At 46.4% G+C, this 13,331-nt stretch overlaps 2 protein-coding genes across 3 annotated transcripts in view; one reads left to right on the top strand and one right to left on the bottom strand.

Moving 5' to 3' along the window:
• The first annotated feature begins 2,437 nt into the window (after positions 1-2,437).
• On the top strand, positions 2,438-3,244 carry LOC101035886 (biogenesis of lysosome-related organelles complex 1 subunit 4). The gene has a single exon (XM_003944442.3). The coding sequence runs from the start codon at positions 2,438-2,440 to the stop codon at positions 3,242-3,244; it is 807 nt and encodes a 268-aa protein (XP_003944491.3).
• Positions 3,245-10,635: 7,391 nt separating this feature from the next.
• LOC101051922 (uncharacterized) overlaps positions 10,636-13,331 on the bottom strand; it is a 40,065-nt gene continuing 37,369 nt past the window's right edge. The window contains exon 5 of one of the 2 annotated variants that reach the window (XM_074385802.1): positions 10,636-12,434. In XM_074385802.1, coding sequence (XP_074241903.1) covers positions 11,639-12,434 — 796 coding nt within the window. In that variant the 3' untranslated portion in view covers positions 10,636-11,638. Of the gene's footprint in view, positions 13,045-13,331 lie in introns of both variants that reach the window. The other variant, XM_010332335.2, reaches the window with a different exon arrangement.

Genomic DNA, 13,331 nt, shown 5'->3' with positions numbered 1-13,331 from the left:
AGGATCAGGAAGAATTCAAGGCCAGCCTGGCCATCATGGTGAAACCCCATCTTTAACTTTTTAACTTTTTTTTTTTTTTTTTTTTTTTTGAGACGGAGTTTTGCTCTCATTACCCAGGCTGGAGTGCAATGGCGCGATCTCGGCTCACCGCAACCTCCGCCTCCTGGGTTCAGGCAATTCTCCTGCCTCAGCCTCCTGAGTAGCTGGGATTATAGGCACGTGCCACCATGCCCAGCTAATTCTTTGTATTTTTAGTAGAGACGGGGTTTCACCATGTTGACCAGGTTGGTCTCGATCTCTTGACCTTGTGATCCACCCGCCTCGGCCTCCCAAAGTGCTGGGATTACAGGCTTGAGCCACCGCGCCCAGCCTCTATTTATTTATTTTTTAAGACGAGGTTTCACCATGTTGGTCAGCCTGGTCTTGAACTCCCGACCTCAGGTGATCAGCCTGCCTTGGCCTCCAAAGTGCCTGGATTACAGGCATGAGCCACCACACCTGGCCCATTTTTAAATTTTTAGTAGAGACGGGATTTCACCATGTTGGTCAGGCTAGTTTCAAACTCCTGAACTCATGATCTGTCTCCCTGCCTTGGTCTCCCATAGTGCTTGGATTGTGGATGTGAGCCACTGTGCTTGGCCTATTATTCCCTTTTTTTTTTTTTTTTTTTTTTTTTTTTTTTTTAACAGAGAGTCTTGCTCCGTAGCCCAGGTTGGATACAGTGCCATGATCTCGGCTCACGGCAACCCCCACCTCCCTGATTCAAGCGATTCTTCTGCCTCAGCCTCCTGAGTAGCTGGGATTACAGGCACCAGCCACCACACCTGGTTAATTTTTGTATTTTTTTAGTAGAGACAGGGTTTCACCATCTTGGCCAGACTGGTCTTGAACTCCTAACCTCGTGATTCACCTGCCCTGGCCTCCCAAAGTGCTGGAATTACAAGCATCAGCCACTGTACCTGGCCTGGCCTATTATTATCTTTAAAACAAAATTAGGAATGCTTCTGTTCTTAAGATGACCGAATATCAGGACACTCAAGTCTGGGCCCATTTAGTAAACGTTTTCAGTCTGTTCCCTTAACCAGAAACATCTAGAGTCTAGGAATACCTAACTTTCTGGGAATGCAGCCCAGGAAATCCCAGCTTCATTTTTCCTAGCCATGACTCAAGATGGAGTTGCTCTGGTTCGAACGTCGTTCCTGACATTATCATCTTTGTTTCAAAGTTAAACTAAAAACTAAGTTTCTACCAAAGTTAATTCACCCTACATCCAGGAATGAACAATCATTTTCTTTCTTTTTTTTTTTTTTTTTGAGATGGAGTTTCACTCTTGTTGCCCAGGCTGGAGTGCAATGGCGCGATCTCGGCTCACCGCAACCTCCGCCTCCTGGGTTCAGGCAATTCTCCTGCCTCAGCCTCCTGAGTAGCTGGGATTACAGGCACATGCCACCATGCCCAGCTAATTTTTTCTATTTTTAGTAGAGACGGGGTTTCACCATGTTGACCAGGATGGTCTCGATCTCTCCACCTCGTGATCCACCCGCCTCGGCCTCCCAAAGTGCTGGGATTACAGGCTTGAGCCAACGCGCCCGGCCCCATTTTCTTACCGTTAGAATATTTGCAAAGACAATTTCTTTCTTTCTTTTTTTTTTAAGACAGGGTTTCACCATGTTGGTCAGGCTGGTCTTGAACTCCCGACCTCAGGTGATCTGCCCGCCTTGGCCTCCAAAGTGCTTGGATTACAGGCATGAGCCACCACACCTGGCCGCATAGACAGTTTCAATCACACTCTGAAGGATTAGAGTCGGTTTTCTCAGTCCCTGTTTCTCAGGAACAATGGAGAACTACTCAGATAGGGTCATAATAAGAAGTGTGAAAGGGAAATAAAATCTTGGCACCCCCAAACTCACAAGGCCAAAGGAAAAGTTAAATTTGTGAACTCAGCCAGAAAAAAACAAAACAAAACAAAAAAAAAAACTGCCTTTTTCCACACAAATGGCTGAAATTAGAGAAGGCCACATATCGCCCCTGGTGCCCTCCCTCAAAAATTGCTCACGAGGTCCCAAACTCTTAGGATAGGTAGTCCCCTATAAACTAACTGTAAAATATTTCTGTTGAATCTCCCCTGACAATGTAAATGTAACAGCTTATCTTCTTCACTTGCATTGGACAGAGACAAGACGAGAAATTATCCCTGGGCCCGCCCCAAAGCAAAGGCATATTTAACTTCTTACTCTATGCTACCTTTACTTTATCTTATGTAAAACGTAGATCTACTAATGCCAAAGGAAATGCGTAATTATTCTTTCACCTCCTCCTTTAATTTATAAAAGGTGGATTCAGGCAGCAGGGGTGGCTCATGCCTGTAATCCCAGCACTTTGGGAGGCCTATGCCGGTGGATCACAAGGTCAAGAGAGCTTGGCCTTTCTGGGCAACATGGTGAAACCGTCTCTGCTAAAAATACAAAAATTAGGCCGGCGCTGCGCAGCCGGGCGGTCGCGGGCCACGGAGGGTCGCTCGCCCGAGGGACCAGAGGAAGAGGCCGAGCCGCAGCGCGCCTGGAGCGGGGACAGCGGCACCGTGTCCCAAAGCCACAGCAGCGCCTCGGGCCGTGGGAGGACGAGGGCGGAGGACGGCGCGCCGGGGGATGCCGCCTGCCTGCTGCCCGGAGCCGGCGCGCGGCCCGAGGTCGAGGCCCTGGACGCGAGCCTGGAGGACCTGCTCACCAGAGTGGACGAGTTCGTGGGCATGCCGGACATGCTTCGCGGCGACTCGTCCCACGTCGTCCGCGAGGGAGTGCCGCGCATCCACGCCGAGGCCGCCGAGATGCGGCGCATCTACAGCCGGATCGACCGGCTGGAGGCCTTCGTGAGGATGGTGGGCGGCCGCGTGGCCAGGATGGAGGAGCAGGTCACCCAGGCCGAGGCCGAGCTGGGCGCCTTCCCCAGGGCGTTCAAGAAGCTCCTGCACACGATGAGCGTGTCCTCGCTCTTTAGCAAGTCGTCTTCCTCGAGGCCGCAGCGAGCCGGCTACGAAGCCCCCGTCCTGTTTCGGACCGAAGACTACTTCCCTTGCAGTGAGATGCCTCAGCTCGGACGCCTGACCGCTGCGGCCAAAGGACCCCAGCCGGGGGCTCACCTCCAGTGTGCAGGGCGCTGCAGGTGGTGCTCATGGACGTCTGTGATGCTGGAGTGCGGAGTTTTAAATTTTACCGTGCACAGACTCTCCTTAGTATATTCATGATTCCGTGTAGACTGTGTAGACGTTTTACGTCTTCCAATTAAAAAAGGAGAGAGAGACGGGGGTCTTGCTATGTGACCCAGGAACTGGCCGGGAACTCCGGGGCTCAAGTGATCTCCCCCACCCCGCCTTAGCCTCCCCAGTAGCTGAAACCACAGGGCCAGCACCGCGCCCGGCCTGGGTCTTCCAACTCGAATCAGAGCTGCTTGGCGACGGCAGGGGGAATCAGTGAACTTTTCTGTGCACTGCGGCAAAACTGTTATTTTTATGGATTTCACTACACGGCATTACCTTTTCAAATTTACATGTTTGTATAATCATAAGAAAATGAAGCCACTGAAGCCTTATTATTCAGTCGTAATAGTCATCCAGTTTTCTCTAACCTTTTTTAGGGTAAATGATATGTTACTTAATACTGTATTAAACTTCCCGTAGCACGAATTGTAAACCAAAGGAAATGGTACCGTTTCTGAGAAAATATATGGATTTTTTTGTGACTAATTCCGAAGTTGTATTTGAACCTATGACCTCACAGTCTTGGTTTCTCCATAGCAAACATATCTATTCTTGGATTGCCAAACTTTGGTTTATAATTTAAATATTAATAGAAATTTTGGGCCGGGCGCGGTGGCTCAGCCTGTAATCCCAGCACTTTGGGAGGCCGAGGCAGGTGGATCACGAGGTCAAGAGATCGAGACCATCCCGGTCAACATGGTGAAACCCCGTCTCTACTAAAAATACAAAAAATTAGCTGGGCATGGTGGCGCGTGCCTGTAATCCCAGCTACTCAGGAGGCTGAGGCAGGAGAATTGCCTGAACCCAGGAGGCGGAGGTTGCAGTGAGCCGAGATCGCGCCATTGCACTCCAGCCTGGGGTAACGAGAGCGAAACTCCCTCTCAAAAAAAAAAAAAAAAAAAAATAGAAATTTTAAGTTTAATTGGAAATGGTTTCCTTCTGAAAAGAACTTTACATATTTCTTTGGGTTTGTTTGAAATAGACATATTGCTCATCTGCAAAAAAAAAAAAAAAAAAATACAAAAATTAGCCAGGCGTGTTGGGATGTGCCTGCAGTCCCAGCTACTTGGGAGGCTGAGGCAGGGGAACTGCTTGAACCCGGGAGGCAGAGATTGCAGTGAGCCGAAATCGAGCCACCATACTCCAGCCTGGTAACAGAGCAAGTCTCCGCCTCTAAAACAAAACAAATAAACAAACAAAAAACAAAGATTCAGTGAGCAATAATCAAAGACTCAAAAGAATGTAACTACTCGTCTCATTGTCTACCCTTCCCCCTCCTTTTTTTCTTCCCCTTTCCCCTGCTACTCACTTTCCTCTTTGAATGAAGTCCTCAAAACTCTCTTTGGAAAAAGTACAGGCCACAGATCTTACTGTAACTTGTGTCTCTTTTTTCCCCTGTAACATCCTCAACCTTGGCAAAATAACCTCTAAACTGACTGAGACCTGTCTCAGATTCTTTTCAGCTTACAGAAGATAGAGGAAAGTTATGCCCCCATAAAGCAGAATCAGAAAACTACATCGCACTGGCCGGGTGTGGTGACTCATAACTGTAATCCTAGCATTTGAGAGACCCAGGCAGGTGGATCGCCTGAGGTCAGGAGTTTGAGACCAGCCTGGCCAACATAGTGAAACGGGTGTCTTTTTTAATTTTTAAAAATTTTATTAATTAGTTATCGTTAATAACCCATTTCTACTAAAATTACAAAAAATTAGCTGGGCTTGGTGATGTGTGCCTCTAATCCCAGCTGCTCAGGAGGCTGAGGCAGGAGAATGACTTGAACCTGGGAGGCAGAGGTTGCAGTGAGCCAAGATCGTGCCACTGCACTCCAGCCTGGGCAACAAGAATGAGACTCTGTCTAAAAAACAAACAACAGGCTCGGCGCGGTGGCTCAAGCCTGTAATCCCAGCACTCTGGGAGGCCTAGGTGGGTGGATCACAAGGTCAAGAGATCGAGACCATCCTGGTCAACATGGTGAAACCCCAACTCTACTACAAATACAAAAATTAGCTGGGCATGGTGGCGAGTGCCTGTAATCCCAGCTACTCAGGAGGCTGAGGCAGGAGAATTGCTTGAACCCAGGAGGCGGAGGTTGCGGTAAGCAGAGATGGCGCCATTGCACTCCAGCCTGGGTAACATGAGCCAAACTCCGTCTCAAAAAAAAAATAAAAACAACAAAAAGAAAAAAAAAACCCTACATCTCTGTGGTTCCCACAGAAAACAACTCTCCTGCATGTATCATCAATTCTTGTGCCCAATTCCTTGAGTAAAACTTTTATCGACTTGATATTGGTCACTTCATATTCTAACTTATATATAGTCTCTTTTAGGAATTATGCATCAGTCTCACAAAAAGAACAATTAAGCCAGGCGCGGTGGCTCACGCCTGTAATCCTAGCCCTTTGGGAGGCCGAGGTGGGTGGAAAACCTGAGGTCAGGAGTTCAAGACCAGCCTGGCCATCATGGTGAAATCCCATCTTTATAAAAAAAATAAATAAATAAAAAATTTTAAAAAGGCGAAGCCATGTCTCAACTAAAAATACAAAAATCAGCTGGGCATGGTGGCGTGCACCTGTAGTCCCAGCTACTTGGGAGGCTGAGGCAGGAGAATTGCTTAAACCCAGGAGGCGGAGGTTGCGGTGAGCCAAGATCGTGCCATTGCACTCCAGTCTGGGTAACAACAGCAAAACTCCGTCTCAAAAAAAAAAAAAAGAACAATTAAATAGTTTGTTATTAGTAGTGGTGGTAGTATTCAAAGGTAGAGCTCTCCCTCTGAAGACACTGGAGTATGTTGAATTATTATTTTGAGACTTTTCCTCTTGTTGCCCAGGCTGGAGTGCAGTGGCACGATCTTGCCTCACTGCAACCTCTGCCTACCGGTTTAAAGCAATTCTCTTGCCTCAGCCTCATGAGTAGCTGGGATTACAGGCATTCGCCATGCTGGGCTAATTTTGTATTTTTAGTAGAGACGGGGTTTCTCCACGTTGCTCAGGCTGTTCTGGAACTCCTGACCTCAGGTGATCTGCCAGTCTCAGCTTCCCAAAATTCTGGGATTACAGGCGAGGCACTATGCTCGGCTAAATTATTATTATTATTATTATTTAATTTTATTTTTTATTTTTTTGAGACGGAGTTTCGCTCTTGTTACCCAGGCTGGAGTGCAATGGCGCGATCTCGGCTCACCACAACCTCCGCCTCCTGGGTTCAGGCAATTCTCCTGCCTCAGCCTCCTGAGTAGCTGGGATTACAACCACGCGCCACCATGCCCAGCTAATTTTTGTATTTTCTGTAGACACGGGGTTTCACCATGTTGACCAGGATGGTCTCGATCTCTTGACCTCGTGATCCACCCGCCTCGGCCTCCCAAAGTGCTGGGATTACAGGCTTGAGCCATCGCGCGGCAATTGACAGTTTAAATTGAAGGTGCTGTTTTTAGAATTAACACCCAATGAAAGCCCACCCATCATGACAAATCCTTGAATGTTCTCTTAAGAAAATGATGCTGGTCGGCTGGTCCGAGTGCAGTGGTGTTTACAACTAACTGATCACAACTAGTTATACATTTCTTTGTTCATTCTCCACTTCCACTGTTCACTTGACCAGCCTTAAAATAATAATAATAATAATAAATAAAGGTGCTTTATGCCAGCTTTTCTCAAAACAGAAAAAAAGAAAGAAAAAGAAAGCCTATGTATTCTATATATGTTCAAAGGTGCTGTCAGAAATACCTCTGCTGAAATATCAGTGGATAGTGAAAAAAATTTAATACCTCAGAGAAGCTTTAGCAGTGGCGTTTAAACACCACCAACAATAAAAATGGAATTAGACCATTGAAAAGGACCCATGAAAAAATAAGTTAAAAGAAATATAAGGTGGGCAGATCAGGAGATCAAGAGATTGAGACCCTAGGCTGGGCGCAGTGGCTCACGCTTGTAATCCCAGCACTTTGGGAGGCCGAAGCAGATGGATCATGAGGTCAAGAGATCGAGACCATTCTGGTCAACATGGTGAAACCCCGTCTCTACTAAAAATACAAAGAGTAGCTGGGCATGGTGGCGCACGCCTGTAGTCCCAGCTACTCGGGAGGCTGAGGCAGGAGAATTGCTTGAACCCAGGAGGCGGAGGTTGCAGTGAGCCGAGATCGCGCCATTGAACTCCAGCTTGGGTAACAAGAGTGAAACTCCGTCTCAAAAAAAAAAAGAGATTTAGACGATCCTGGACAACATGGTGAAATCCCACCTCTACTAAAAATATAAAAATTAGCTGGACGTGGTGACAGGTGCCTATAATCCCAGCTACTCAGGAGGCTCAGGCAGGAGAATCACTAGAACCCGGGAGGTGGAGGTTGCAGTGAGTCCAGATTGCACCACTGCACACCAGCCTGGAGACAGAGCGAGACTCCATCTCAAAAAAGAAATATAAGAAAAAGTGGAATTCAGAGCAAAACATGATTAAAATGATCACCCTGGGTTTTGTCCTCAAATTGAGATTTTGATTTCCTGAAAATACTGGCCAGGCATGGTGGTCCCTACCAGTAATTTCAGCACTTTGGGAGGATGACGCCGGAGGATCACTTGAGCTCAGGAGTTCAAGACCAGCCTGAGCAACATGGCAAAACCTCTATGAAAAAATTTTTAGAAGGCTAGGTGTGGTGGCTCACGTCTGTAATTCCATCACTTTGGGAGGCTGAGGGGGTGGATCACTTGAGGTCAGGAGTTCAAGACCAACCTGGCCAACATAGTGAAACTATGTCTTTTCAAAAAACAAAAATTAGTTGGGCGTGATGGCAGCCACCTGTAATCTCAGCTACTTGGGAGGCTGACGCAGGAGAACACTTGAACCTGGAAGGTGGAGTGCAGTGAGCCGAGATCACACCGCTGCACTCTGCCCTGGGTGACAGTGAAACTGTGTCTGAAAAAAAAAAAAAAAAGGCAGAGCATGGTGGCTCATGGCTGTAATCCCAGCATTTTGGGAAGCTGAGGTAAACTGAGGTAAGCTGATCACCTGAAGTCAGGAGTGCACGATCAGCCTGGCCAACATAGTGAAACGCCATCTCTACTAAACATTAAAAAATATATATATTGAGGTGTGGTGGCAGACATCTGTAATCCCAGCTACTCGGGAGGCTGAGGCAGAATTGCTTGAACCCAGGAGTCAGAGATTGAAGTGAGCCAAGATCCTGCCATTGTACTCCAGCCTGGGCAAAGAATGAAACTCCGTCTCAAAAAAAACAAAAAAAAAACAACCAAAAAAAAACCAGATAAAGCTCTTACAATGGACTTTGTGAGGCACCATGTTTTTGGTCAGCCATGAGAAGAAAAATAATTCAGAATAAAAGGAAACAGATTCTAGGCAGCCTTCAGGGAAACTGAGGTGCACCCTGCCTCCAGCTCCCTCAAAATGTCCCATCTCCCTGTATCAGTGGTCCCAGATAATTTTCTTCTGATTGGGACATTCACCTGGAAACAGTGGTTACTTAACAATATTATTTACTGCCAAAAGCATGGCTGCAGTGTTGGCATCCCTGCAAGTGGAGAAAGGGACATGTGACCCTGAGAAAACGTTCTAGATTCCACAATCTCACCTTCTTGCTGGGAAGGAACACTTGTTTCAGCAGAAAGTGCAATGACAGTGTCTGCACAGGGCCTGGAGATTATCACTGGAAAATATCTTGGAGTGAGGAAATTAGTTAATAATGTGGATGAATGATGTTACCCACTGAGAATGCCGTAAGTAGCTAGAAGACAAAAGCCTCAGTATATATAAATCTCAATGGGTAGTGAGTAGAGGAACGGTAAGCTCTGAGATAATTAATTGGAGCCCATGGCTATCCTAGAACTTGGATAACATAAAATTCTTTATACAAACTGTGTATCCTTTCCATACTGGAGAACTCTGAGAAATACAAACTTGGAAGAAAAGAAATAGGTAATCTTAGAAAGATGTCAAATAGAAGCCAGGCGTGGTGGCTCATGCTGTTATACCAGCACTTTGGGAAGCCAAGGTGGGCAGATTACCTGAGGTCAGGAGGTTAAGGCCACACTGACCAACATGGAGAAACCCCATCTCTACTAAAAATACAAAATTAGCCAGGCGTGGTGGCACATGCCTATAATCCCAGCTACTCAGGAGGCAGAGGCAGGAGAACTTCTTGAACCCAAGAAGTAGAGGTTGCAGAGAGCCAAAATCATGCCATTGCACTTCAGAATAGCAACGAGGGTGAAACTCCATCTCAAAAAAAAAAAAAAAGAAAAAGAAAAAGAAAAAGAAAGATGAAATAGAAACAAAGCTATGGTGGCATAATAATTATTTAATTGCCTGGCAATGTATACATATTGTCACTTTGGGACATTTATTCCACATGAAGTGGATAACCAGCTCATAGCACTTGTGGTACTGAAAAACAAGTATTCAGCCAGGCACAGTGGCTCACACCTGTAATCCCAGCACTTTGCGAGGCCAAAGCGGGTGGATCACTTGAGCTCAGGAGCTAGAGACCAGTCTGGGCGACATGGTGAAACACCATCACTACTAAAATAAATAAATTAGCCAGGTATAGTGGCACATACCTGTAGTCCCAGCTACTCGAAAGGCTGAGGCAGAAAAGCTTGAACCCAGGAGGTGAAGGTTGCAGTAAGCTGAGATCATGCAACTTCACTGTAGTATGGGAGAGAGAGTAACACTCCATCGCAAAAAATAAATAAATAAATAAGTATTCCTTACAGCAAACTGGTGTCACTGAAGAATGAATGAGGTCCAACGTTAAGCCTTTCTTCTTCTTCTTCTTCTTCTTTTTTTTGAGGCAGAGTCTCGCTCTGCCTCCAGGCGTCAGGCTGGAGTGCAGTGACGCAATCTCGGCTCACTGCAACCTCTGCTTCCAGGGTTCAAGCAATTCTCCTGCCTCAGACTCCCGAGTAGCTGGGACTACAGGTGCGTACCACCATGCCCAGCTAATTTTTGTATTTTTTAGTAGAGATGGGGTTTCACTATGTTGGCCAGGATGGTTTCAATCTCTTGACCTCGTGATCCGCCTGCCTCAGCCTCTGAAATTGCTGGGATTACAGGTGTGAGCCACCACACCCGGCTCTTATTTCATTGTTTTGAAATTTCTTAATGAAATAAGAAATAGACAAAATTCATTTTAAAAAACAAACCTGGCCAGGCGCAGTGGCTCATGCCTGTAATCCCCGCACTTTGGGAGGCCGAGGTGAGTCGATCACCTGATGTTGGTTGCAGTGAGCCATGATCGTGCACTGCACTCCAGCCTAGTGACAGATCGAGACACTGTCTCCAAATAAAAAACCTGTACATTGACCTATCATGTGACTCAGGCACTGCATACCACCATGTTAACATAGTGAAACATACCTATACGCACCACCACATTCAAATGTAATTTTATTTACAACAGACAAAAACAAGAAACAACTGAAATACATTGCAACAGATAAATGATACACAGGTACGTTTTCACAGCATGTTATCCTTTTTTCTTTTTTGGAGAGAAGAGGTCTGGCTATGCTGCCTAGGCCGGTAACTCCAAGGTGATCCACCTTGTCCGCCCAAAGCATCGGAATTACAAGCAAAAGCCGCCATGTCTGGTTGAGCATGTCATATTCTAGGCAATACAAGAAAAATTAAGGCTGGGTGCACAGGCTCATACCCATAATCCCAGCACTTTGGGAGGCCAAGGCAGGTAGATCACTAGAGGTCAGGAGTTAAGAAATCAGCCTGGCGCCGGGCGCGGTGGTTCAAGCCTGTAATCCCAGCACTTTGGGAGGCCGAGGCGGGTGGATCACGAGGTCAAGAGATCGAGATCATCCCGGTCAACATGGTGAAACCCGGTCTCTACTAAAAATACAAAAAATTAGCTGGGCATGGTGGCGCGTGCCTGTAATCCCAGCTACTCAGGAGGCTGAGGCAGGAGAATTGCCTGAACCCTGGAGGTGGAGGTTGCGGTGAGCCGAGATTGCGCCATTGCACTCCAGCGTGGCTAACAACAGCGAAACTCCGTCTCAAAAAAAAAAAAAAAAAAAAAAAAGAGAGATCAGCCTGGCCAACATGCTAAAACACCGTCTCCACGAAAAATACAAAAATTATCCAGGCATGGTGGTGTGTATCCATAATCCCAGCTACTCAGAAGGCTGGTGCAGGAGAATCACTTGAACCCAGGAGGCAGAGGTTGCAATGAGCCAAGATCACACCACTGTACTCTAGCCTTGGTGACAGAGCAAGACTGCCTCAACGTGAAGTCTCGTAAGACCAAGGAGAGCTGACATTCTGATGTTTTCCACATTGACAGCACTCTTAAGGCCTATGTCCAGTATGAACTCTCCTGTGTTTAATGAGACCGGAGGTTTCAGCAAAGGATTTCCCACACTGACTCACTCATAAGGTGTTTCTCCTGTGTGAACTCTCTCATGTTGAAGAAGGGCAGAGCTTCGATGAAATGTCTTTCCACATTTGGTGCATTCATAAGGCCTTTCTCCAGTGTGAACTCTCCTGTGTTTAGTGAGACTGGAACTTTCAGTAAAGGATTTTCCACATTCACTGCACTTATAAGGCTTTTCTCCAGTGTGAACTCTTTTATGACAATGAAGCGCAGAGTTGTTAGGAAATGATTTCCCACATTCACTGCATTCATATGGCCTTTCTCCAGTGTGAACTCTCCGATGTATAGTCATGCAGCTCTTATTGCCAAATAATTTCCCACATACGTCACACTCATATGGCCTTTCTCCTGTGTGAACTCTCTCGTGAACAAGAAGATGACTCTTTCTGTTAAATAATTTCCCACATTCCCTGCAACTGTAAGGTCTTTCCCCAGTGTGAAGTCTCTGGTGTTCAGTGAGGTGGGATCTGTACCGAAATGATTTCCCACATTCCCTGCACCCATAAGGCCTTTCTCCCGTGTGACCTCGCTGATGTTGAATGAGGTTGCCCTTTCGACCAAAAGATTTCCCACATTCTTCACACTCATAAGGCTTTTTACCAGTGTGAACACGCTGATGTTGCCTAAGGTTGCGCTTCCGACTAAAAGATTTCCCACACTCCCCACAGTGATAAGTTGTGTCTCCAGTGTGAAATCGCTGATGTTGGGTGAGGTGGCCCTTTTGACTAAAAGATTTCCCACATTCTCCACACTCATAAGGTCCTTTTCCTGTGTGAACTCGCTGATGATTACTGAAGCTGTCATATTTGCTAAAGGATTTCCCACAATCACTGCACGTATAACATCCGTCTCTAGTGAAAAGTTTCTGGTATGGAATAAGTGAGTGTTTGGTGCTGAAGACTTTTGTGCGTTCTCCACACCTGTAGTTAGTTTTTCCCTCCTGAAAGCGTGAGCCATGCTTAGTTTCACTGTTTGTCTTCTTTACAGGGTAAGTGGCTTCTTCCTGGCATGATCCTGAACTGGGGAGAACGTCCTTCCCAAAGTAACAGGAGATAAATGACTCCTGTGACACCATGAATTTAGATTTCTTTACAAACGATGCTTCTCCGACACTCCTCCTACAGAATTTCTCTCCAATATGCTGCTTCTGCTGCTGATGAAGGTTTGCAGTGTTATCCAAGTTTTGCCCACATGCCCTACTCCTGTTCAGTTTCTGCTTGCGATGAGTTTCCTGGTGGTCGGCACAGTGAAAAACGTCCCCCACGATGAGGCCACCCATGTCACAGGAGTGAGCCTTCTTAGGAGAAACAGCCCTAGGAGTTCTGTCCTGAGACTCTGTTTGTACAGTAATGCTCTGCTTAGACAGTGCTGCCTCATCTTTTAATCCACACCAACAACCTGAAAGCAAGGAAATCCTGGTCAAGTTTAAAGTACCTCTGATGGGAAGGCACTGCCCACTCACAAATATATATCACAAATTAAGGAATTAATTATCTATAGAAATATTTGCAGAAATAGAACACTGGCTTCAGGTTAAAGATTAGGCTGCAGGTTGGGCACAGTGGCTCATGCGTGTAATTACAGCACTTTGGGAGACTGAGGCGGGTGGATTACCTGAGGTCAGAAGTTTGAGACCAGCCTGACCAACAACATGGTAAATTCCCGACTTTACTAAAAATACAAAA

Source organism: Saimiri boliviensis, chromosome 14 (assembly GCF_048565385.1).
Source record: "Saimiri boliviensis isolate mSaiBol1 chromosome 14, mSaiBol1.pri, whole genome shotgun sequence".
NCBI classification, from domain to species: Eukaryota; Metazoa; Chordata; class Mammalia; order Primates; family Cebidae; genus Saimiri; species Saimiri boliviensis.
This window is presented reverse-complemented; position numbering and strand designations above follow the sequence as displayed.